General features: G+C 41.8%; 1 protein-coding gene across 3 annotated transcripts in view; it reads right to left on the bottom strand.

Moving 5' to 3' along the window:
• The window catches only part of ZBTB20 (zinc finger and BTB domain containing 20), a 56,618-nt gene that overhangs the window by 12,470 nt on the left and 16,755 nt on the right, over window positions 1–27,393 (bottom strand). The window contains exons 3-4 of one of the 3 annotated variants that reach the window (XR_008617529.1): window positions 14,218–15,822; window positions 2,083–3,370 (exon numbers count right to left, since the gene is read on the bottom strand). Coding sequence is in view for 2 of the 3 variants with exons in the window: in XM_028493428.2 (XP_028349229.1) it covers window positions 2,949–3,370; window positions 14,218–15,822 (2,027 nt within the window). In the remaining variant the exon portion in view is untranslated. Of the gene's footprint in view, window positions 1–142; window positions 3,371–10,303; window positions 10,464–14,217; window positions 15,823–27,393 lie in introns of those variants that run through there. The other 2 variants (XM_028493428.2, XM_028493430.2) reach the window with 2 other exon arrangements.

The following is a 27,393-nucleotide window of genomic DNA, read 5'->3' as shown; positions in this document are numbered from 1 at the left end:
CACATGCCGCGGAGCGGCTGGGCCCGTGAGCCATGGCCGCTGAGCCTGCGCGTCCGGAGCCTGTGCTCCGCAAGGGAGAGGCCACAACAGTGAGAGGCCTGCGCACCGCAAAAAAAAAAAAAAAAAAAAAAAAAAAAAAAAAGATCTTTTTTTTAACGTCAATTTCTTCTTTTTTACATCATGGGTTGAATGACTTGTTTTTCAAAATATCAAAATCTAGGCCATGGTTAATTAACCGATGCTCCCTCTGTTGGTAGTAAGTGGAAATACTGGAGTCTTACTTAAGATAGCTATTTCAAAAGGCAAGAGAAAATGGACTATTTCTTGTTTCTGAAGCTGTTTCCCACTAGCTTTTAAAACAGGTCAATTTTGGACAGATAGTTTTTAGTAGGACTCCTCTTAGAAATCACGATGGGTGATACTTAAAGGTCAGTTAATCATCCAAGTCTACATTAAAACTACTAGCAAGATATTTACTGAATGAAGGACCACAGGACCAAATGAAACTCACATATATGCCAGTCCAGTCGCACTAACCCTACTAAACATCACCAAAAACTTATGGAAAAGATACAAGTGAACTAATCCTAAAATGTATGAGTAAAACCAATTTAGTTATTATACAGTTGCTTCCCTTGGAAGATTTCTCCTCATTTGTTGCACAGTTTTTGTAAGTAAGCTGCTGATAGGAAAATTAAATTGAAATGCAAAGTAATTTTGAAACTGAAATACTTTCTTTCCTTCTTTTTTTCTTTTTAAACTGTAGTTTAGTGTTTCTGCTTTGTTTAAAGATTTACTTTTCCCCTTAAGTGTGTTAAAATATGCCCCGCAATGAAATCACCTTTGGAGTTTGCATTAGGTTTAAAAATTCCTATATTTGAGTTGGAATCCCTTTAGCACACTGTCTATAATGGAAAAATCTCTATTCTGATATCTTGATCAGGACCGAGGAGAGAAATCCCAACTAGGAAGAGAGAGTGGCATCTAAGATGACGCAATGAATTGGTGGCCTTTTGAATGGTGGATGTTGGCATCTGGGAGATTTTGTTAGTTTCTTTAAAACCTTACCAACAAGCAAGGGTTAATAAATCATCTAAAGAATAATCATCTTATTTAGCCCTCTCAACCATGGTGGAAATAGAAGGTGATCTTTGAAAGGAAGAAAGTAATTTCGGCATCGAGGCATTCTGATCTGCAACAGGCTTCTGATAACGCCACTCTCTGTAGTTGTGAAGGGTGAGGAGGGACAGTAGAGTTTTGTGAACTCCTCCTCCCGGCTGACCACAAAAGGAAAGAACACTTTTGTCAAGACCTCTAGACTACTAGTGTTTCATCAAAGAAAAAAAGGTAAAGTCAATAGAAATTCTAGAATCATAAGATCTCAATGAACTTTCAGAGAAGCAAGAAATCTGTTTCTGAAAGATAAAGTCCCTCCCATGAAAAAGAACAGAATTCTAGATGAATCAGTTGAAAAAAATATTCAGTGGAGCAACATAAGCTTGCTAAAAGTCGAAAGACTACATATCAAAATACAAAGCAGCAGTTCAAATTACAGCAGGGATGGGCTGGCCAGAGGCCCTCATCAACCCAGGCAATACTTAAAATAATAAAAATTAAGAAAAATTTAAAAAAATATGAAGAAAATATCCTTCCTCTCTTTCAAATATAACTTTAATTGCCTTTTATTCTTTCTATCTGGAAGCAGTATCGCTAACCTTAACAGTCTTGACTTACCAAAAAATATATATATGTGTGTGAAATAAAATAAAAGAGAAGGGATTGGTGGCAGTGTATGCAAAACCAAAATGAAAAAAAAATTACTTTTAACAATCTCACTTTTTTTGTTTTTTTTTTACACAAATACTGTTGTAAATATATTAAAAAAATCAGCATTCTATCTGGTAAACGTCACTTTTGCCCCTCTATAAAATTTTGAATTAAAAAAGCCTCAAGAACTTTTTATTATTCCCCCCCCCTCCATTTCTCTTTCTTTTTCTCTTCCACAAGAATATATCCTGACACTTTTTTTTTGTTTGTTTTTGTTTTTTGCAAAGATTGTTGGAAATAATCCTTCTCTTGTACCTAGAAACGTAGGTGCAAACCTCTGATATCTTTGTTTTATCTGCATTCCTGCCTTTCATGAAAGTCCCTCTTGATTGTGCTGAGTCTGGGGCTCAGCGAAGACACTGAATAAATACGATAGCCACTGTTGCTTGATGCTTGTCCAAGTCTTCCTGGCTTCTGCTGAAAGGGGGGGGGGGGCCATGGAGGAGGTGGGCCAGGGTGCATGGACCGAGCAGAATCTGGGGGAGAAGCCTGCCGTCTGCCTTTCCCACACCACCAAACCCATGCCCCTTCCCACACCCGCAGCCCTTGCATGAAATCAGACAATGTTGGGGGTGGAAAACAGCAGGGCCTTTCCTCTGGGTTTTCAACCAGAAAGTGATATTCCACAGTTTTAACTGGTTACTGTGAAGTCCAAGCGGCCAGAATTGTGAAAATGTCCACTGAAACACTGCAAGCGGTGTACTTAAAGACAGTAGGCCTTTTAGATTTTGTTATATATTTTTGTAGTGCTCTTCACAAGTGAAAAAAGAAAATTTTTTTTTTTTACTTTTTTTTTTTAAAGATTTTTTTGTAAAGAAGGGTTGTATTTAGAGGCCAGTAGCTAGAGATCCAACCAGTGGACCTCCTGAAGCACTACCAGGCCTTAAGGCCACCATCCGAGGGAGACTGGGAGAACTATTATTCCCCTGAGCCTCCGAAATGTAATGTACCAGCAGGCAAAAACAGTTCTTCATGTAGTACAAAATGAAACGAAACAAAAACAAAAACAGAAAGTAAAAACGAAACCAAAACATTTCTTAAATTCTAGTGCCATAGCTTTTTTTCGTTTGTTTCTTTTTTGTTGTTTTGTTTTGTTCATAAGAAAGAGAGAAAGATACTACTTATCCGTCAGACACATGCATCCTCATGTGGTCGTTGAACTGCTCGATTTGGTCAAACTTTGCTGGACAGACGGAGCAGACGTAGGTGGTCCCCTCCGTGCAGGCCACCACCCCTGGGGGGCCAGCTCGGGCCCCCGGGGGTGTGCCTGCGGGAGGGGTCCCATTGCTGGCACTGTGCAGGGCCACGTGTCGCTCCAGGAGGGTCTTGTGGGAGAACTTCTTTTTGCAGATGTAGCACTCATAGGACTTCTCGCCCCGGTGGAGGCGCATGTGCACGTTGAGGGAACTCTTCTGGGTGAAGCGCTTGTTGCAGATACTACACTGGTACGCCCTCACTCCCGTGTGTGTCACCATGTGCTTGATAAGGTAATCCTTTAAGGAGAAGGAGCGCCAACAGATGCTGCATTGGTGGGGCTTCTCACCTGTTCACGTGGGAAGAGACAGCAAGCGGGACAGAGCGAGACACAGTGAGGGAGGGAGAATGAGAGACAGAAAAACAAGACAACAGAAAACAAAAACAAAAACATTAAAAAAAAAAATCTGATTGGTTAACGGATCACCCCTGATTGGAAAGGTCCAGTCCTTCCTGGCCTCTCATGTTCTGAGAAAACTTGCTTTAAGGTGCTGCCAGGACAGTCTAGAGTTTTCCATGTCCCCATGCCAGAAAATGTCTCTCTTGGAAAGCTACTCGACATTCTCCAGTAAAAGTCTTCCAAGGTCATTCTGTGGAGAGAAGGGAGTGCTACTTTATAGGGGTCATTTTCAGTGCCATCATTCGGGGATTTAACTGTGTGCTTGCCATTTGCATTATCAAACAAATATAAGAAATAAAAGAGAGAAAAGTTCTTTGGAGACATGGGGTCTCTAGAATCTTTGGGAACTAAGGTTGGTGGTCACACAGCTTGGCTCTTTGGGGACAGTCTCCATTTCTGGTACTTTGTCTAGTAAATGCACTCATGCTATGATTATAGGTCTGGAAAATATTGCCCATCGTAGGAATAAGTCATTCTGAAGAACTATGCCTTTGTTTTTTATCTATTTTAGACAGCAATCTTCCTAAAATGTAACTTGAGAGAGTTAATTGGCTATTCTGTCTGGACTGCCCTGAGCTGCAGATTGGCCTTGTCTGGCGTGGAGGTTGAGTAGGTGGTAGACAACACAATGATCTCAGAGTCAAATGGTCTTGTTCAAATCCAGGCACCAACGGATGGCCTGACACTCTGACAAATCTGCAAATGCCTCTGAGGTATACAGTTCTGCTTACCTCACTGTGCTGGTGTTGACATAAAATACATACGAAATCACTTTGCAGACCACCAAGAGTGGTGTGGGAATACTTGCCTGGTGTTCTTATTACAAGACTATCCACCAACACACCCTCCCCCCATTAAATGCTTCCATATGCCTTTTTTGAACTCTTGGGTCAATTTTTAAAATAGTTTTCTCTTTCTTTGCTCTCAGCGTGTTGGCTGAAACCCTTCTTTCTCCTCAGTTTACTGCTTTGGTTTGCTGTTGGCTTAGAGACCAAAGGATCAAGCTTGCTAAAAACTGTAATGTAAATAAGAATATTGTCACCGAATGACCACATGAAATATTCTTCTATAAGTAACGTCCATGGGCCTGTAACATCTCTTTGGATGAAGAGAGACTTGTTTCTGTTGGTGTTGTTTGTTCTCGGCTCTGCTCTTGGCGGGTGAGATGAACTACATTACGGTGTTCCCATCTTTCCCAGCTCAACGCTGGCTGCCCAATGCAGGCACCCACCTCAGAGAGGAAAGGCTGTCCATGTACTCTTCCATAACTCAGCCCAAAGCCCAAAGCCTCTGAAACTCTCTGCGGTAATATTTCAACCTCTGGACGAGGCATCAGGGTAGGAAATCTAGTTCTTGAATTTGAGTTAACATCCATTTAAAATATGTGCCTTGACTGTGTTTCCATTTTTTCCATCATGAAACAGAAGAGGTTTGACGTGTCATGGGGATAATGGCAATGAGAACCACCACCACGTATTCTGTGCTTACTGTGTGCCGGGCTCACGGCTCGCGATCTGCTTTACGAAACTTTATCTCAACAGAAAGCTTTTTCGTTGTGTTTGTAAACATAAAAAGATATATTTTCAAGCACACAATCCTAAGAAATGGCTATTTGGTTCAGGAATGACTCCACAAATTTCTAAACCAATTTCCTTGATCTTTGAACTTTTTCCTTTAGTTATTCACAAACATTTTGGCCTAGCTCTCTCCCCTCTGCTGTCTTCCAGTCTCCTTTCCCTTCATCCTCACTGATGAAAAAGCACAAGCCATAGGACTGCAGAGTTAGAAGAGAAGGTTTCACTTTTAGGCTAAAATGGGGAAATTTAGGGAAGCCTCATTCCTAAATGAAGAGTTCAGTCTCTGCATGGTGTTTATGTAGGTACATTTTTTTGAAATGAGAGATTCCCTAAGAGAGACAGTCATGCATGTTATTTTTAGTTGGAACATTTCTGTCAGCTGTAAACATGCTTTGGAACTCAAGCTGGTCTTTACCGTCCTTGTGCTTTCAGTACACTTTCTAGAGGCTATGCTAGGCCGGCCGACTATCTTTTAAAATATGTCCACCTGTCACCTTTAATGGGAAGTGTGCCTTCTGAATTCCAGATGGTATTTTGGCTGCTAGGAAGTTGAAACTTTGTCTGTGTTAAAAATTCTCCTGCTGTTTGAAACTTTTCACCTTCTTATAGTGTATTTTTCCTCTAGGCAAGGTCAGTGAGGATGGCTTTTTACCTTCACACCCTTCTAATCTGACTATAAGTTGATACTTCACAGTTGTCATCTTTCCCTCCATAGCATATATATGTCTTGATATGTTGTTTGTATGCACCTTGTTTGTATTGTATTGGTTTGTTTGTATTGTATTGTTTGTATTGGTTCGGCCATTAATTATCCGTGTGACCCTGGGTTTTCCAAGTGTTTTCATCTCTCTGCGTTTGTTTCCCCTTCTCTAAGTGAGGAGGTGGACCAAGCACTTGCCATGTCCCTTTGCAGAGTTAGTGGCCGTCTGCCCACCATGGGCCATGCCCCAGAGGACTCTGGTCCAGGTCTTGTCAACACATGACCTGAGGGCAACTTGCTTAAATCACTCAATGCATCAGCAGTCCCACATTTTAAACAGGACAAAGTATCCTGCCACAGAAAAATGGTGTGATAGTTAATGAGTAAAAATGTTTGCAAAGCACTTGGGAGCTCCATAAAGGAAAGTGCTCTAAAATTATTCAGGTGCTGTGTTGGTGGAGCACAGGCATTCCAGGAACTGTCTTACTAAACAGGGTGCATTTTCAGATTAGTCAGGTATAAACAACTCATTTCTCTATGTATGTATTTGAAACAATATCACTCACTAGAAATGAGTGATTCTTTCCCATTCTTTTCCTGCATATTACTTATAGTGATCCCCAAAGGGCTTTCAACATTATACATGAATGGATGTGGTCTGTTGATTATTGCTCTCAGTGTGGAGAAGTGAAGTTAAGATTAGTGGTAGTGGATGGCTTTCCAGGTCTGAGCCTACAGCCAGGAATGCTAAGTCTGATTCGTTAGAAAGGGACACAAAGTACTAAGCAGACAGTAGAATTAGACACAGGACGGGGAAGCTCATATAAGCCCCTGTACTTTAAAATGATCCATTTTGGGGCCATACAGATGCAGGAGTCAGATATGAACTCCATTTCCTTGGCTGAAAGACCTGGGCATGTTACTTCACCTCTTTAAGCCTCAGTTTCCTTATCTGTAACTTGAGAATAATACACTTAAGCACCTGTCTTGTGAAGGTATTTTGAAAATTAAAGCGGTAAAGCACTTTGCACAGAGTATGTGGATCATTTCAAGAAAAATTCAACTGTTCCCTTCAGCACAAAGGAAGTGGTGATAAATGAAATCAACTGAAAAATGACTTCCAGGGCATGGGGAAGCCAGAACAAGATTTTGAAAAAATTGTTTCAGGTAATCAATAAAGCAAGTGATTATACTGCAGCTATGTAATTCAGAGTTAAGGGTCTAGTCTAGTCTCAGCTACAAATGCTGACGGAAGGAAGTGGCACCATGAATAAAATGTCAGTGAATAGCATAGACAGAGGATTTCTTAGCAGGCAGCAACTGAACTCTGGAGGCTGAAAAACCAGACAGCAAGTGGAGGAACAGAAGCGGCTGCAATGTCCTTTACAATCCCATGGGTTGGGGAGTAGTGAATGCATATATTTGTCTCCATTTTTGGATGCCTGCTCTCTAAAGCATCACTTTTCAGCTCCTTCTTGTGGACCAGCACTGACACTGTACCATGACTGACAGTGAGAAAAAAAAAAAAGAGGAAGAAAGATACTGTTAGGTTAGTAGATGCAGAGGGTCTGCCCAAAGTTTGGGGCTGAGCCACCCCAATTCTGAATAGTGACCTCTGTACTGGGGGCTCAGCAAGAACCCATTTATTCTCCTGAATCTTCTTCATTCTAACCAGGCTTCTCCTAGGCTGCAGAGAGGACAGTGAATGCTGTTACCAGGACACTTGTTTGAAACATGGTTCCCACCTGTCTCTCACATTCTCTTGGCCTCTCCATCATCTGCTCTAGCATACACCTTCCTTCAGGTGAGTACAGTTGTGGCCGGGTGGGGGGGCGGGTCAGAAAACCAAGCCTGGGTGCTTGGTGAGAGGACAGACAGCAGGGTAGGAAGGGGCGAGCAGGGGTAGGGGAAGGTGGCTACTGGCAAGGAAAGCAGAAGGGGTCCTGGAAATTACAAGTCCTCTGAAAGGGGAAAATCAAGACTGGAACAGAAAATGGGAAAGGCTCAGTGACAAGAATGGAAGGTGCTCAGCTCGGGTCACGCAGAGCCTTCACTGTGAAGAGCCTGCTCTCCACCCAGAGGAGTCGAGTTGGAACTGGGCCTTCACGACCACCTGCCAGCCTTTCTCTCCAGTTCCAGGGATGCAGTCCTGGTGCCATCGTGGCCTGTGAGGCTGTCTAGGGGGACTGCCTACTGGGGACACACTGCATTCACAAAACCTCTGTGGCTTTAGCAACAACTAAAAAGTTGTGGTGTCAAGCAGAATTTTAAAGATCTCAGGGACCTTCACCCACATTACTTGACTTTTCTTACAACTTTATGAGGGGGTAGATGTTAACAGCTCCAGAAGATGGTGTCTCCATTACAGTGGTAGAATAACATCCTGCAGGTCCCTCTACAAGTCAGTAATAGCTGAGAGTATGACACCAGCTGAGCCAGATATCCCCTCCTTCTCCAGTTAACAATTTCCTGCTCTCTAGATTATGCTGCAAAATGTATGATGCTGCTATAAAACATAACATGTAAGTTCCTAAATGGCTTGGGTAATTTTAAAGTATTACAGGTAAGTGCTTTCACATAAATTATGTTATTTGATTCTCAGAGCAACCGTGTAAACTAAGTACTATTAAAATCTGTACCTATGTGACAAAAAACTGAGGCTCAGATTGACTACAGAATTTACCTAAAGTCACTCCGTCAGAAAGTGGTAAAATCAAGGCTTTCTCACTTCAAACCTTATACTTGTTCATTACTTCACTGGCTTGATACAATTAACAGCCCAAGCTCTATATGAGGATGATCACATCACGATCTTGATCTCACTATTATTACTATATGGATGACATTGTTATGTTACTATCATCACTATATCTATTTATATAAAATTCATGGCCAAAATAGCTGAGCTTCTTAAAGTAACAAAGAAAATTATTAATCGTCCAGAGGACACTAATGGGCATTAGTGACTATCGGGTGGGCTGTTGATACTATGATTCAGAAAAGGCCCAAATGTCTACCATTTGTTGGTGAAGAAAACACAAGTGGGAACACAGATATAATACAGTCTTTGTGTATAGAAAAAGAAGAAAAGAAAAAGAAACTTAAGTCTTGCTGAGAAGATAATGCATTTATATATAAGTCCCCTGAATTAAATTCTCCTGGAAAGCATGCTCACATATTTTCTCCTGGAAATTGAGTGAACATTCATTCACTCACTCAACAAATATTTGTTAAGCAACTACATATGCCTGTATTCATCTATGGATTTTAAAGCAAAAGTCCTAAGATTGGGTCTTAAAAGAAAGTTCTGTCTGAAGAGCACTGCCAGATAAAATACATGGCACCAGGTTAAATCTAAATTTCAGATAACCAATGAATACATTTTTAGTATAACTACACCACATATATTGAATGGGACATACTTAGACTAAAAATTATTTGTTGTTTATCCAAAAATTCAAATTTAACTGGGCATCCTGTATTTTTGTTTGCTAAATCTGGCAACCCTGTACCTGGTGATAAATAAATACCCTGAACGCCATCTTAGTCAGTCTTGTTATTATGTGTGCAACTTTGTTATATAGGGCAAAGCACGAACAGACAGAACACGGTATCTAAAACGTGCTCAGATCCTTGGAGAAAGTACTTAATATGTAAATGTGCAAAGCATTTTTGCATTATTTCTATGGAACTACATCATACAATAAATAAACAACTCTGGAAATAGGCCACTTTTCCATTTGGAAGTGATTAGATATCATTAGAGAAGGATTCAACTCATTCACTGATTAAATATTTCTTGAATGTTTACAATGTGTAAGGTATTATGCTGGGTATATTGAAGTAGAAGATATATATTTCTTTATATATCATATATATGTAATTATATATAAAATTGTTTCTGTTTTCACAAAGTTTGCATTCTAATGGGAAGGCATAAAGGCACCTATATAATGATAAGTCATTGTTAAAAGTCAATGTTAACTGCCAGAAGGGGTACATTTGCCATGGAACCTTCCATACGCAAGATATTTGCTTCCATAACATAATTTATCACTATAAAATCAAGCTGTTGTCCATAACTATGTTTTACTTTTTCCAAACACATAGGTTCTTGTGAGTGGAAGTTTGGGGAACAATGTTATGTAACAAAAGCAACCTGAAGCCATCCTCCTCCCAATCACCCAGGCCATCTAGGGAAGCGATTCCCAACTTAGTGTGAATCAGGGCTTGTTAAAACACAGATTGCTGGGTTCCCTCACCAGAGTTTCTGATTCAGGTCTGGGATAGGTTCGAGAATTTGCATGTTGCTGCTATGGGGATCACACTTTGAGAAGTACTGCTCCCACGTTATCTTTGAATTTTCCCTATTGCTTGGCTTCCACATCCACGTTCATACCCAGGCTTATCCTCCTATGTCCTCTGTCTTTTCCTTCCCTCCCATTCCTTTGACTTTTGCTTTTTCTCTTAGGAGAGGGCATAGAGGAGTCCTGCTTTGTTCCATGACAGGATGGTTTGTGTTATCTTTGCTTTTTTCCAATTCTCTTGTTTTCAAATGTGTACTTAACTCTTGTTTTTCTTCCTCACAACTTTTATGAAGCTGCAGTAAAGCGAACTTGAGAAACTCCTAGAAGAGATGAAGTCCTACCATGGTTTGTTTGGCAGTAGATAGAGTGGTTTGGTGAGAGATTTTCTTGAAAAAATCCTTAAGGGATGAAAAAAAAAGTTCATGTTATGGAGGAAGTTCAAGGGAAACCCAAGGGGTATCACATTGCTTCAGCATTTGAATTCCAGTGAAGAAGGAAACATGTCAAGAGTTTATTACTCAGAGATTGGAGATAGAGCAAAAAAACTCAATGCTTCTGGGAGAGGAGGGGGCTAAAGTAACGATGACGATTTTTTTTTTTTTAAAAAAAATCATTAAGTAGTACTTTACCTTTTATGAAAAGCTCTCACATGCGTAATACCTTTACAGCTACTCAAAAGGTGGGAGATTATTATTTCCACTTTAAACTCAAAGAAACTGAAGGTAACGAAATTAAATGACTTGCATAAGGTCACAGTTAGAGGAACCAAAACTGAACCCAAATAATCTAATTCCAGCACAGTCGTCTTTCACTTATGTCCCTACTCTAAGTTTCAGTGTTATAATCATTATGGAATATTCTCTACAACCAGAGCTTCCTTGGTTCTCTAAGGTAGAGATTAGCTCCGAGATGAATACGATGGACTACTTATTTGTTACAATCACGTCCTTTCAGTGAATATGTGGATCATTAACATAGAGTTAGAATTCAGATCTCAGAATCGATTCTCTGCAGTTGTTGAAAGCAGGAATCATTTACATTAAAACTTGCAGTTGCTAACCTGCAAAGCCAGTTATCATGCATAGTGGCTGTGATGCCGAGAACCTAAGTTTCTTTCCTTTTAGCTCTGTCAAGCTACTCTTTCTTGGGAAGATTCTTTTATGTTAGACTGTAGGTAAGAATACAGAATCCATCTCTACTCTTCCAAGTATTCTAGAAAGTATCTACTTTCTAGAATCTTATTTTAGACTAACATTTGGACTTTCTGCTGTGGATTATTATCATTTCCACTGGGCTCCTGTAAAGTCGGGAGGCCCCACTTTTTTGATGTTTTCCCAGAAATTGGAGAAAACTTTGTTTTGAAATGTCGGCCAAAGTGAATCCAGGTCCTGAATTACTTCCATATGTTCAGGCTGTCTTGCCTTTTGAAAGCCTAGACTAACTGTTCCTAAACTTTGTTAGGTTATAGACTACTTCACTCAGACAAAAGTCTTGATAGAGAGATGACCGTTCCAAACTGCCACTGCCCAATGATTCGGGGGCGAAAGGAAGAGTGTTGATTCTTTTAAACGAGGTGCTTGAGTCATATATGTACATTTATTGTTCCTGGATGTGGCCAGGTTACACACACCAATACAAAGACCTTCATAATTTACTGAGGAACTTCATAGTTTACTAGAGAGCTGAAGGCTACCCTCTGAGCATAACTCAGATTTATAAAATGACTTTACTTGTAGCTTTTGTATCTGTGATGTCTAAATTTGCAAACCCATTGCTGGTTTTCTTATGGGCAAATCTAGTTATTTGGGTTAACCACAGAATCCTTTGGTGAATCCATTGAATAAATGTGTTTATACACCCAAAAGACACTTTTCGGTAGTACGCTAAAAATTTTATGTTCCAGATTTAAAGCCTTATTTCAATACGTGATCTAACAGAGTGTGTAAGCTTTATATCTGCTAGGTCTACTGGAAGAGATGCAAAGAAGGGGAGAGTAGAAATGTTCATGGGTCCAAGACCAGCAAAGTCAACTTTGGCTAAGAGTATACTTCCACAAATGATCTCTTTTTTTCCCCCTTAATCCTTAATTTGATGGATTTATAAGATAGCTGCTCAGAGAAGGAAAGGACATAAACTATGGGAGAGCACTCTGTAAACCATAAATTGCCACATAAATAAAAATATTACTATTTGATTAATTTACTAAATAATGATGATACCATACCACACGGAAAATGTCCTCGATTGCTCTCAGGTTATTAGATATTCACATTTACCCTAAGTAAACATAGTGACTTACTACTACTACCTGATTTTCTTCCTGAATTCAGTAATGAGTCACTATGTTTTCTGGAGGTATGAAAACTCATCTTTAAGAACCACTGATTCACATAAAGGCACATACATGGATTTACACATTGTCCTGACTTAAGTTGAACCGCAAAGAAGGAAAATTGCATCTTAAGTAATGTTCTATTTCAGTTGCTCGCTTCCATGTTGATGTGTCTGTTGCTGTCCTTCCCTTCTATTCCCCAATTTAAATTGACCTGCTTTATGTCCTATCCCCTAGCTATTCCTGCTAGCTGACCTGAGAAACAATGCTGCTTTGAGGAACCAACTTGTTTTCATGTATTGTTAATTCATGTATGTAACTTCCCCCGGACAATTTATTTGTCATTTAACAGGGACATTCTGGAACTAGAGGTTTACCTAGAGAGACGAGTGACTCTCATAATAGGAATTCCAAATATGGTGATCAACATTGCGGTAGGTATTTTCAGGTACAAGAGAATGCATGTGAAATCATGTCACATATGATTATATGCGGAGGAGCATCCGTGGAGCTCTCGCTTCTATGCCTGTCCCATTACGGAACTAGGATAGGGCACTGGCTGGTAGGTCAGGAGATCTTAGCTCTAGAATCATGGACTCCAGGGATGAAAGACCATCTTGCCCAACTACTCACCTGATGGATGATTGAATCGCCTCTATAACATCACTATGAAATGATCTTCCATTCTCTCCTTGAACACCTCTAATTACAGGAACTCACTCCCTTTGGAGGTTGTCTGCCTGTCTTAGAGCAACTCTGCCTGTTAACAAACTTCCTCTTTTATTGAACTGAATCTCTCTATAGCTTCCATTCATTGGTCCATTTCTACATTTTGGACCCAAACAGAACAAGCTTAAGGGATCTTCCCTCCAAACCATTTAAATAATGCTAACAGTGTGGACAATAGCTACCATTTATACAGTGCTTATTATGTGCTGGAAATTGCTTTAAGAACTTCATATATATTAATTCATTTAATCCTCGAAACAGCACTACAAGAAAGAAATAGCACTACTATCCCCATTATATAGACAAGGAAACTAACGTATAGAAAGGTTAAGCAACTCTGCCAAGAGGACAAAGCTCAGTAGGCACTTTCAATTCAAACCTAGGCACTGCTGAACACCTCTGGCACCTTCAGCAACGACTCATATGCCATGGCTTCACGTCCCTTTCCATCTTACTCATGCTCCTCTGAGTGTGCCCCAGTGAGTCTACTGTCCTTTCAAAAGGGAGTACACAGAACTGACTGTGGTAGCTAGATGTGGAAAACAGAGAACAAGCACTAGAAAACAGAGCAAGTCTATCACTCCTCCTCATTTCAGGGACCATAAATGCAGCCTGCACTTGCATCAGCCTTGTTGTGGCCTCCTCAAGCTGATAGTTCATATAAAACTTACTACAGACTAAAACCCTCATATCCCTGCTCTGACTATATGACTTTGGTCTGTAACACAAGGTGACTGGAGTATATGATCTCCAAGGACTTTTCCAGTTCTAACCATCGAGGATCAAAAACATATTTCAAAGTTCAGTGAAGTTAAGGAATGTTGTGCCTGCAAATTCTGTATTAGGTTTTCTCATTTGGCCCCTTTCCACAAAGGGTTTCTGTGACTTTGTCTTTCGGTGACAGGGCGCTTGGTTCCTGTGATGGGGGCATAGTCGGGGCTTCTAGAAGATGGTTTACAATGGGGTCTTCCTTAAAATCTGAAAGATGACTCCGTACCTTCCCTTGCACCTGCTGTCCTGCCCCCCCCACTTCCCCAGCCCCCTCAGCCCCTCCCCCTGCTGCCAGCTCTCCAGGGGGGGCCTGCGCTCACCTGTGTGTACGAACATGTGCTTGACGTAGTTCTGTTTGGCGGTGAAAGTCTTGTTGCAGAGAGTGCACTCATAAGGCTTTTTTTCGCCCTGCCCACTGGCTGTGCTGTGGCCGGCGGATGGGGCCAGGGGCTGTGGCGCTGGCAGCTGTGCAGTAAAGGTTGACAGGCCGGGCTGGGACACTGTCACAAACTGGGTCTGCTGGCCTGCCAAGGGCTGTGGCAGGCTGAAGAGGAAAGGCTTGGGGCCGCTGCCCGCGGGCTGGGTGGTGAAGAGGGCCGGCAGGTAGGTGTTGCCGGCTGTGCCAATGACCTGTGTGTTGCTGGTTAAGGTCAGAGGCATCCTCAAGTTGCTGGTGAGGGTTTCCGTCTGGCGTAAGTAGAGCTGGGTACTTGGCAGTGGCTGCCCGATGGACGTGTTGACCGCAGGCTGCTGCAGGGCGCTCTTGTCGGAGCTGTTGCTTACGGTGATCACCGTGCTGTCCAGCTCCACCTCGTTGCTCCTTTCCGGGGAGGAGGCACCGGTCTCTAGCTGGTGCGGCTGCGGGGCGCCCTCAGCCGGGGCTTCCGCAGCCTGCTCAGGTTGGGCGGATTCGGCCTGGCCGTCCCGCGCCGCCCCAGGCCCGAACTGCTGCTCCACGGAGTCGGGTTCGGTGCCTATGGAGGAGCTGACGCCCGAGTCGAAGCTTTCGCCCTTGGGTTCACTCTCGGTGCCCTCGGCCTGGTCGGTGTCTTCCGTACACTCCTCGGACTCGTTGCGCTCCAGGATCTGCACCCTTTGCTGCCCGTAGTAGTCGTAGTCGTCCTCCATCTCCTGCTTGATGTGGATGTTGCCCACCAGGGTCTGGATGCGCACCGGCCGGGGCTGTTTGCGGCAGTGCGTGGTCTCGGGGGTGGTGGACAGGTAGCGCTCCATCTGCTGTGAGCGCTCGTGGATGCGCGTGATCCAGCTGGGGTCTTCCATATGGTGGTCGCGGGGCAGGCCGAGCGCCGTCTCGTGGTGGCTGACCACCGCACCGCTGTAGAAGGAGCGCTCGCCGCTGCCATTCTGCATGGAGCAGGCATAGAGCGCCGAGTAGATCCTGTCCACGCTGTGCTGCGGGTGGCTCTGCAGGTAGCCCGACTCGGTGTCGCTGCTCTGGCCCGAGGTGCCCGACTCGGGAGTGCCCCGTGGCGTGTCCTGGCCCGAGTCCTGGATCCCCGGGAACACATCGCCCACGTTCTGCGACACGATGCGCGTGCACTCATCGATGACCGTTTTGATCTGCAGGATGCTGGCGGCCGTCAGGATCTGCAGGGCTTCCGACTGCGAGACGCGCAGCACGCCACTGTACATGAAGTCAATGAGCTTTTGCACCGACTGCACCGACACCACGGACGGGATCTCAATGTCGCTGTAGCCCAGCAGCAGCTTGTCCTGGAAGAAGGGGCTGCCGGCTGCCAGCACGCAGCGGTGTGCGCGCAGCATGCTCCCGTGGATGCGCACCGTCACGTCACAGAAGTGGCCACGGTTGCGCTGCTCGTTGAGGGTCTCGAGCACGGAATTGCTGAAGTTGTGAAGGTTGATGCTGTGAATGCGCTCGGTCATCCCCTTGCAACTGATGTCACCTGCACGGCAAGAGACACAAGGCAGGGCGTGGGTCAGAGCTAGCTGACTGCATCCCTAACATCTAGGTCTCAGGTGGGCAATGCTCATGGCCCCTGGTAGCACCCCCCGCCCCCCTTGCAGACACAAGCAGGCTCTGTGGCTTTGCACAAGGGTCAACTTGTGGGTGTGATGTCCTAGGGGAACAAGGCCTTGAATTTTGTTCCAGCAGCGCTCCAGCTATTCTGGTGTATTGAATCCATTTTAACCCCGTGGAACTTCAGCCAGGGTTGTCAGTTGAAGCAGAGCAGCCTAAAACACAGATGGGTCATTGCCTGCTATACTACAACTTCAGCAAAGAGGGACTGAAAGGCAAATGCAAGACTTGTTCTCATGAAACTCTGCCTCCACTTTAGGCTTAAGCAAGCCCTTTAAGAAAGCTTACATTTTCCTTAACTTATCAAAATTTCTTACTTTATTCACAGACAGCAAAAATACTTATAGTTAAATTCCTTTCCTATTAATTTATACCACACATTCCCCAAATCCATATGAGGTACGCAAAAATTCTTGGAAAATTCAACCCAGTCTAAGATATCCACCCAACAGCTGCCACCATGTTTTCCAGTTGAGGGACAGGCTCCAGGATGCAATCTGCTGGCTAAAGGGGCACTTGCCCACTGCTTTCTATGTCTACGCATTTTTCTCATCATCTCTCACAACCTGTTTGAGTACTTTCTAGGGTGGCTGTCTGTGATGTGGTGGTTGTCTGAATTTTCTGAGGCTTACTGAAGAAGAAATATTAAACAGGTCAAAGATGGCAGTGTTGACCTGGGAGACTGGAGTACACTAGGTGACCATATTTGCCATTCAAACTGCGCACTTTTGAGAGTGAAAGGGAGCGCTGTTGATAATTAGGTCAGCACAGCAGTAGTAAACCCTGAGTGGGATGTACGATCACCCAGGAATTGGGTGCTCTCTGTGCTTGCTAGAGGGAGGTATCAAACAGCTCCCAGTAGGAAGGCAGCAGTCAGCTACGTGGAGGATGTGGATAGCCTGACCTATTGCCACCCATATACCCCAGGCTGTGCAGGCAAGGGATGATATTGGTGACATCTAGACCCCAGATTGAGAAGGATAACAGGTGTCTATAACACTGAGTTTTAGGGCTTTCCTATTTTTCTACTTTACCTCTCTAAAGAATCCCTCTCTCCAAACCATTCTTCAGTCAGATTCCCCATTCTTGCCTTCACAACTCAACGATCAGCTTGAGGGAGGCCAAGTAAGTAGGCTTTCAAAATCAGGTGACCCAAGTATGGATTGTTGGCTGTGACCCAGATCCTTATATCTTGTTAGAAGTAACCCAGAGGTAATGGCCTACACACAGAGGAATGTCCACCTCCTCACGTTCTTTCTCCTCTGCCCTAGGAGAGAGGGCCGGCTCAGGGAAGTCTAATCTCAACTAGATTTTCTACCTTGCTACACCCTACCTCCTCATGCTGTCTGAGCTCAGTGGATATGACCTCATTCTTATATACTAATTCATTTCCTTTGCTCTCAACTTTACATTTAGTCAGCCTCACATATATCCACTTAACTTAGTAAATGCCTATGCGCTCTATGTTCTCTTTCAGTGATAGGATTTGTGCAGATTTTTACATAAGAGAATTCCTTCTCATTCCGACTTCCATTCGGTCTGCTATGTGCCTAAAATATTTCATTAGGCTACTGTTTCTATTTTTTTTCTTTTATATAAAACAAATTGTCTTTGTCAGGGTAAGGAATCATGATGAATCCTCTCTAGCTGTGTTAATACAAAACATGACACCAGAGGATGGGCCCAATAACCTAGGAAGGAAAATTCAGGAAATCAGTCAACACACCAAATTCCAACATCTTGCTGAGTCCCTGATGCATGTGTACTGCAGTAATAACAAGAGCAAACACTTTTCCAGAGCTTACTATGTGTCAAGTTCTAACTACTTTATGTATATCATTTCATTGAATCCTCACAACAACCCTATGATGTCGGTAGTATTATTATCCCCATACCTCAGATGAGGAAACTGAGGCCACAGAAATTAGGAAATCCACTCAAGGCCATGTAGGCAATTGGTGGTCAAGCTGGCATTTGAACACAGGCAGTCTGGTTCTAGAGTTCACACTCTTATCTGCTTCACTGTATTGCATTCTTTGCCCCTGAATGAAGTCTGGCCCTTAGGTGTCCATGGTCTGCTGTAAAGCTGTGTGAAAAGGTTTGTCCAGTATGCTCTCCAGCTACTTCTATACCTATCCATAAATTAGCATGCTGTTCATGTTTCTAGGCCTTGGGACTTCAACATAGCCTCAGTCATCTAATAAAGAACATTTTTTGAAGTTTATAAATGGAAGAGTGCAAGAGATAAAAGTGAGGCCTGGCACTAAAATGTAGAGTTTTCTATATACAGTTTTACTATCACCAAGATCTCCATCATTTAAGTAAAATGGTAAGTACTAAAACTGGTTGAGTCTCTGATAAAATCACCATCTCTGAGCAGGATGGGCTTATTAAAAAAATTTTTTTCCACACAGGTGAAAACACTCTTGAAACACAGAATTGCACATAGCACCACTTGCAGTTATATCACTAGAGTTATCATACATTACAAAGAGTTGTCTTCTTTCTGATAATTCTGGGAAGAAGCTCAATCACAATTATCATAATAATTAATAACCATGTAGCGTTTTACAGTGTACAAACTCTTTCACATGTATCATCTCATTTACTCCTTATAATAATCCTATATGTTTTCAGGACAGGTCCTATTATTACTATTTGATGTAAGAGGAAGTCGAGGCTTTCAAAGTATCTAAATGACTTGCCCAATGTTTTACACAGCTAGTAAGTGGCAGGGGTGGGATTAGAACCCATGCCCCTTGATACTCTTTTTATCACATGATACTGGATTGCTGATGAATGAAACTTGGATTGTCCAAAGACTGAGGGCCATCCTAATTCTCAGGACGTAGAAGAAAAGATAAAGACGCTGAAAGTGATGACGGAGGTTGCTTTAGAGTTGGAAATGGTCAACAATAAGAGCTATCATTACATTACACACATTCATACACACACACACACACACACACACACACACACACACACAGAGTCTCAAGAAGAAAATTCCAACTGCTTGTTGGACTGAACTGGTCAAGTCCATCTACATAATCAGGTAACCCTATGGAGAGAGTCGCAACAAAAATCGCTAAATATTCTGAGTTACGGTTATTGCAGTCATGTTGTTACCAACTTCATTAAAAACCACAGGGACAAACTCACACCTGCACACATATACAACTTGACCTGACTAGCCTAGCTGGATTTTTGTAGACACAATTTTTAAACGTTTCTCCGAGAGCACTGGTCCTGTACTGCAGTGAGCAGCCGTGAAAGGCTGAATCGTTTTGCTGATATGTGTACAGATGTGATGGGGGACCCTGCCGGTCCATTCAAGCATGCCTCGTCCCTCCAGCACACAATGCTGAAGCAAGTCCTTTCCCAGGCTTTCTTTCATTTTTAACACTAACACAGTGGGAAAAAGTTTCTGCCACGGCAAGGCAATGTCCAGGCTTTTGTGAAACAGGTCCTTTTCATCCAGTGGGCATTAATGTATAGATTCCAACGGAATAAATCTGAAATACTCTACTGTAGAAGATTTGTTCCCCATTGAAAACAAACCTTGATTAGATGGTTATTCAGAGACTGTATAGGAAGGAATGGTGTGAAAATGTTAACTCCATTCTTTCTTAGATTGGCACTGAATAGGCAATTGGGCTATTCAAAAAAAAAAAAAAAAACAACAAAAAAACCCCCCTCATCTACAAAACCATACAACTTTACAAAGATTTTGTGTGTCTGGGGATGCCACGTCACCCTCCCCTCCCCAAAAAACCCCACGGTGGTGTGAACAAAGAACTGATGGGGCAAAATGAAAGAAGTGATAAAAATAGTTCTCTGTGTGTTTTAAAATAGTAACCTACCTTCTCTCCACTAGAGTAAAAATGTAGAGTCAGCCTGTGATGGCATTCACTAGAACACACAAGGAATTCTACTCCTGAAAGTGATCATGTATTCTAAGTGATCGTGTTCTGTGAGTGAGCACGGTATGGATGAGGCTGAGGCAGGAGTGAGTACTGGAGGGGTATTCTGCTTGTGGTGAAATAACTGATGCAGGGCCTGGCTCTCTGTGCTGTAGGAACCCAGGCCCTGCCTGTCCCTGAAACGGCGGGTGTCCAGGGATAGGACTTAGCATGAGAATAAAAAAGCTGCCTGTGCACAAGGGAAAAGGAACAAGAAAGGAAACAGCAGGCAATACAATCTCTTTTAATTAGGTGTGAAATCCAGTCCTTTCTCAGCCCGGATATATAAAATGAGACTAGTGCAAGGGTGAGGTGTTGTAGAGGGAGATGGGAATTGGAAGTCTCTGTGGCTTGGAAAGAAACACCAGCTCTCAAATTAAAACCAAGATGAATTTTGGTCAAGTCAACAGGCCGAAGTCAAATGTCAGGGCTGAAGAGCCCTTGAGCTTTCAATCTGGGCCACCAGGCTCACGTGCGCTAAGTGGGTCAGCACATGAAATAGGGCCAGGTGGCCAGGCCTCCACAAGCCAGCCTCTTATCACACCCTTTCCCAGATTGTGCTTTGATAGCATGCTGAAGTTGCTCTTTCATATATCAGGTGATTAGTGATGATGTTAAACTCTCACATTTTGGTGCTACCTACCAAGCTGGTCCCACTGGGAAAGAGCCAGTTCTTGCTGGAGAAAGCTGGGATGCATGTGGCAACTCAGGCCTCTTCCTCCCCAAATTGACATCTGTTGCCCTGCCAGGGGCAAGACCTCAGTCATGTATATACTTCACCTACGTGTCGAGGGGATACCTGCTGAGCCTCTGCACCACAGGAGGTTAGGGGTCGCTTGCTCACAGGTTCCACCATCTACAGCAGATGGTCCTGCTTGTCCCTACCCGCTCATTCTATCTCACTGGCATCTCCACAGTCTTTGGAGGGTGGCTCTGGGGAAATCACTTATGCAAGTGAGAGGTGGTAGGCAGACCAAGACCTCTTTCTCCTACCGTGGCTCCATACACCTAGCATATCCCAGCTCTCATTGCCCCTGCAGGCGAACTACGGGAAGGTCATCAGCTTACAACAAGGAGAGGTGCGCTGCTTTACTTCTCCATTCCTGGTGATGAGGGGGATGCTTTGGGCCATCTCCCAATGAGAGTTCTCCCTTATCTTCCAGATTGTCTTAAGCCTGCACTATAGGAACCATTAGCAATTTCATCATTTTTTTCTTTTTTTTTTTTATCATCAGTAACAGAATTCTTCTCCTAAAACGTAAATCAATTCTTCAACTTTCAGAAATTTGACTTTCAAACATATTTTCAGGAATACACGACCAATGAAAGTTGGGAGCACCCTGTATGTACTTTTATAGTCACTGCTTATTATTTCAGGTAGACAGAGATATTAAAATTACTAACGCTTTTCTATTAAGGATCTCAATATTATGGTTGGTTATGTCTTTTATATTACTTGAATTTTCATTCATATATGTAATTCATACATTTAGTGAACTTTCATCCATTCTGGAGCACATTTTAAGTATTTAAAGGTCCTTAAGAAGCATATGTAGTGGTATCTATATCTATATATATATATATATATATATATATACAATAGAGTACTACTCAGCCATAAAAAAGAAGAAAATGTCGCCATTTGCAGTAACATGGATGGACTTGGAGGGCATTATGTTAAGTGAAATAAGTCAGACAGAGAAAGATAAATACAGTATGATGTCACTTATATGTGGAATCTAAAAAATACAACAAGCTAGTGAATGTAACAGAAAAGAAGCAGATTCACAGATGTAGAGAACAAACTAGTGGTTACCAGTGGGGGGGGAGGGGCAATGTAGGGGGTGGGGGAGTGGAAGGTACAAACTATTGGGTGTAAGATAGGCTCAAGGACGTATTGTACAACACAGGGAATATAGCCAGTATTTTGTAATGACTGTAAATGGAAAGCAACTTTTAAATACTGTATAAAAAATTAAAAAATTATTTCAAAATGTGTATTACATATATGTATTTCATATACTTATATAATTGTAAACTCAATAAAGGGACCAGTGTCAGCATTATAGTTGTATGAATAAATGAGTTTTGTGACCAATAAACATTAAAATTTTACTTGAAAGAGTAAAAAAATATTAGGCCACATCTTAGCAACTATATAGGACTTATGGTATGCTTTTCTATGTAAAATTTATCCTCGACCTCATTCAATTCCTTATTTTACTTCTACTCTGATTTCCTTTTTATAGCTATAGATAAATATATTTTCCTATTTATTAATGTATTGAATATTCTTTTAAGCCAACTTAAATCCTTTTAGCTATGAGGTGAGGATATTATCAAACAATTGATCAACAAATAATTGTACACCAACTTTATGGAACCAATTCTAAACATAAGTTAACACTTCATTTTGGGGTATTATCAAGCCCCATACTTTATGAATTTATATACTTTGCGCATCTGATTCCAGTGGACTAAAACACTGAAAGTTCAAACACCTTTACTCTCCTACAGTACAGCTTGTGAAAGCTAAGTTTTAAGGCTGTGAACAAAGGCATTGGATAGCTATAATCCTAGACAACATTCTGAAAGACACCTATGCCCTCATTCCAAAGCTGAAATGAAATGGCTTCTTCTTGAAGAGGGAGGACATGCTGGGACTAAGGAGAAAAATCAATGAAATCTGAGGTTGATGCCTTTAAATCCTCTTATATTGTAAACCTTTTGAGACACCTTTTAGGAGTTTGATTTTTTTTTTTTTCCTAAAGCTCTTTCCTTACAAATTTAGCTGCTGCCCTATTGTAACCTTTTCCTTTGTTCACTAAATCTGGGGAACAAAAACACAGAGATACTGCATCCGTGGGTGGGCTAAAAAAATGAACAAAATGATCTACTTAAATTCACAAAGGATGCAGTTTGAACTTGCTTTGGATAGGCCTTAAAGAAGGGCCCATATATTCAAATGAACAGTTAATAAATTAGGTCTTTTATTTTTCAAGAGAAGAAACTATACGCTTAAACAGTGTTTATATAAAAACAAGCATCTTTTGGGGCTTCCCTGGTGGCACAGTGGTTAAGAATCCCCCTGCCAATGCAGGGGACACGGGCTCGAGCCCTGGTCCGGGAAGATCCCACGTGCTGCAGAGCAACTAAGCCTGTGAGCCACCACTACTGAGCCTGTGCTCTACAGCCCGTGAGCCACAACTATGGAAGCCCGCGTGCCTAGAGCCCGTGCTCCGCAACAAGAGAAGCCACTGCAATGAGAAGCCCGCACACTGCAAAGAAGAGTAGCCCCCGCTCGCCACAACTAAGGAAAGCCCGCACGCAGCAACAAAGACCCTATGCAGCCAAAAAAAAAAAACAAACACCCAACCAAGCAAAAAAAAACAAGCATCTTTTTACTTACTAACCTGTTCACCTTTTGATCTCTGCATCATCATATACTTATTTTTTAAAGGAAAAACAAAATTTTAACTTCAGTGAGTTCAAAGATCCAGCATAACTCCCAGGAATGGCATTCCTTTGGAAAATATCATCAACTGGTGATGAAGTATAGTTAGGTAAGAAATTAATTTTTTGACTTTGGGAAAACTTTTGTCTGAACTTCAATAAGTGAGAAAACAGAACCCTATAGTGTCATTTTAAAAAAGCTTTTTGACTAATCACGGAGCTTCCCAATTCACAGAACCTCCTCTGTTGCTTACTGTTCTGGAAATGCTTTTGAAGCATATCTTCAGATTCATGCTCAAATGATCTCTTTGCTTGTGTCTTCCTGGAAAAAAAATAAGTTGCTTCCATTGTGACAGCTGGTTTTTAAGCATAGCTGTTTATTGGTAGGAGGGGGCTAAACTCTTTCTCTATGGAAAGTGTGGACTTGAGCCATGATAGACTGTAGATTCCTACTGAGGAATGAAGGCCTTCTATCTCAAAGTAACAAGGAAAAGCCAAGGAAAAAGGTAAATTTGTTTTGCTGGATGACTGGTTAAGATAGAAGCACAGAGGTGATTTGATGTGGGTCAGTTTAAGAAAGTAGCAGAAACTACATCTCAACAGCCCACCTAGGGTGATCCATTATAGAAGCAGGCACAGGATTTCCTTAAGAAAAAATAAGATGTAAGTTCCTTTTTGGCTCATGCTGAGATGAAGAAGAGTCTAAATAATTGTTGTCAGAACTTAAAACCTTGGGAAGCACACTGGTAAGTAAGTGAAGTGGAAGGCATACTTTGTAATTATTCTCATTAGGAGTAAGGTATTGTATTTTTATTTTATTTTTAGTATATTCTTGATGTATACTCATATAATATTTTATTATATTATTTACATATTACAGGAAAAAAGATATTAAGCTGTAAGAGTCTTCTATTGCTATAGGTAACATTCTAATTATCTTGACTTACTTCGCCGATTTGATTTGATCTTATTTTCTCATTTTTCCCCAAATAAAATCTCTGCATTAATCTAAGAAGTTGGACATTTTGCCATCTCTTGATGTATTGCATTCATTCTTAGTTCTCTTCTCCTGCTGAATTTGTCCTGAGTTCTGAGATTCTTGTGCTTTCTCTACTTTACCAAATCTTATGTACCGTTTGAGAACCCTATTCAAAGTTCTTCCTTCTCTGTGGAGCCTTCTTTGATACTGAACTCCATCCTGAGTTTTCTCTTTAACAAGTTCCCACTGATGGGTGAGGTAATAAACTGAGACATTAATTTCTGTTTTTTTCCCCATGGAATTAGAAGACTTTCATAATAATACGGTGATTAAGAAAGACCAAACCTTCCATACTGTTCTGGGCTCCCTTACTCCAGGGACTTGTGACTTTAGACCCCAAATCAGAAGTTAAGCCCTAAAAACAAAGGCTCAAGACAGAAGGCTTTGTTTTTTGAATCTAGGTCCTCTATGGGGAATGAAGCTGGGCCCTTTCTGGGTGAGGAGGGGGACATGGGTGCTTTGGAGTTAGACTGAGGTGGCCTGACAGAGGAGAGAAAGAATCAACTTCTCCTCACATGAGGAAGGTGCCAAGGTTTGAGGTCTCTGCTTGTACACGACTCCAGTTGGGGTGATTGCTTGGCACACTTTTGGAGCCTGGACATAAAAAGACACCCAGTTGAGAAGAACAGTGATGCTCTTGGGCTGGGCCCTTGCTCAACAGAGAGGACCATTGTGAAGCGTGTGTCTAAACCCAACTAACACAGTAGTACCGGGCAGTCAGACGTACCAGCCAAAATGGCATCTTTGTCAGGTAGACAAGTAATGTTGATGATGAAGACCATTAAAGACTAAGGATCTGACTGATCCCTAGATTTTATGAGTCTTGTATAAGTCTAGGGAGGGGAAGGGAGCCCTAAAACTTGACGAAATTTCTTGCTAACTTAGTGATAGGGGCCTTGGGTTTAGTTTTCTATAGAAAAATAAGGAAATGTTTCTTGTACCTGAATGTTGTAGGATAGGTCTGAACTTTCTAACAGTCCTTAACAGTATATTATTGATTATTGTGCCTTTCCATTTTTCTGCATTTGTGCCCGCCTTATCTCTATAAGAAGACTCCCAGCTTCCCGAAGGCTAGCACCTTGCCTTGTTATAACTACAACTACCATCACAAATTTTCAGATCCCTCACACTACCCAGCACACTTCTTTCCACTGAGTGGGTCTTGTCTGAGGGCTTACTTGCTCAGCTCTCCACCACACATCACAAACATGCTAACAACAAGTAGGCACCTTGTGGCTCCTGAGGGTGCACCTTTTCTCTGAGCTATGTCTGCATGATGTAGTCCCAGGGATCTTTGTGCCCCTGCAGTTCTGGGTAATGCTCTTCACCCTGTCCTTTATCACCGTACCCCCTCTCATCAGGGAAGTTCAGTGTTCAGTATGAATTCAAGGTCTAAGGCAATTGGTTTCTTTATGTGTTCACTGCATTTCCCACAATCTGTGCTCCTTCATTTATGATTTCTGACACATGCCATACTGCTCCCATCTCTTTGGTTCCATTTCCCCCAAGAGACAGCTCATTGGGTCCTCCTGTCATCTGAAAATTCAGTGGAACCTTGCAACTCAAAGTGAGAAGAGACAGCCAATCTGTGATGTGATATAAAAGTGATCAGGCCAAACTCCAGGCACTCTTGCCTACCTTAGTGAAGGTAAACTGCTCGGTAACAGATGTTACAGAGATTATCTATCAATCAGCTTTGATAATGGGTATTTATATTTGCATAAACAGTGTCAGGGATTGTTTAGAATATTTCCACTTGGTGGCCACTGGGTGTCCTCATTTACAAAGTAAATATGCAATATTTAGTGTGGGTCACCAGAGAGGATAAAAAGACACTAGTTTTCTCTTTGGCCTTTCACATACAGGATATAAATTTATTGCTGAACTCACAACCAGGTCACATATTAGTACTGTTTAAAAAGGTTCAGGTCAACTGTTAAAGTTTATAATCAAAAGTAACTTCTGCAGATTCCAGACATGAATTTACAAGGCTGCTTCCTCAGTCAGGGGGACTGATCCAGCTATTAGAATGAACGCGTACTCATTTGAAAATTGGCATGGGACTTTGGCTATCAGCCGAGAGAGTCAGGAGACAGGAGCAGAGACGGTCTTGATGTATTCTTGAAAGAAAAGAGAACACCAAATATCTCCATGGGATATTTGTTAAATTCTGTTTTTATCTCAACTTTTCTGAAAACCAATTAAAAATAATAATGAGAAAGATAAAATATGTCCTTTCCTTGGGAAACCTGAAATAATGTGAAAAATAGTACAATAAGCTGTGTCATATAATGGTTATCAATCATTTCATATTTAAAGACAGAGAATTAAGTTATTCCTTTGTGGACCAATTATCCCACGTGTAAAAGAAAGAAGCTTGTGCTTCACAAGGATGGTGTAGGACAAATAAAATAGAATCTGAAAGCATATAGGGTTCCTAAGAAGAGAAACAGTATACAAGATAGATTTAAGCCATTACTAATCTTCTAATTATGGGTGAGTCACGGTTGTGTGACTTGTTCCTGATGGCAGACAGGAGTCAAGGCCAGAGCTCACGCAGCAACAAATATTTACTGTTTCGACCACACCAAGGCACTGCGTGTGACATACTTCTGGGCAATCACTCTGTGCTCCCTAAAGTGATTTTTGCATGCTTGGGATTGTCAATGCTTCTAAATTTATATTACATATATCTCTGATGAGATTATTTCCTTGCATGGCCAAAAGGATTTGTTTCCCCACCTTGCCAATTCTCAAACTTGAGATAGAGAACTACTACTGAATATATAACAATACTTGCCTTCAACTAGCTAACCTTTTTCAAAAGCAAAGTTAACTGTAATTTTTTTTTCACTAGTGCATATCCCCAGATTAATAATTATTTGCTGGCATGTCATTTCAGTATATAAATTAGCAATATGAATCTGTGCCATAACCAACAATTTATACAGATAATATCAGGGAAACTAGGAAGATCCGACAGCTA

Source organism: Physeter macrocephalus, chromosome 1 (assembly GCF_002837175.3).
Source record: "Physeter macrocephalus isolate SW-GA chromosome 1, ASM283717v5, whole genome shotgun sequence".
In the NCBI taxonomy this organism is placed as follows: Eukaryota; Metazoa; Chordata; class Mammalia; order Artiodactyla; family Physeteridae; genus Physeter; species Physeter macrocephalus.
The sequence above is the reverse complement of the archived record's forward strand: the minus strand, read 5'-3'. Positions and strand labels throughout refer to the sequence as shown.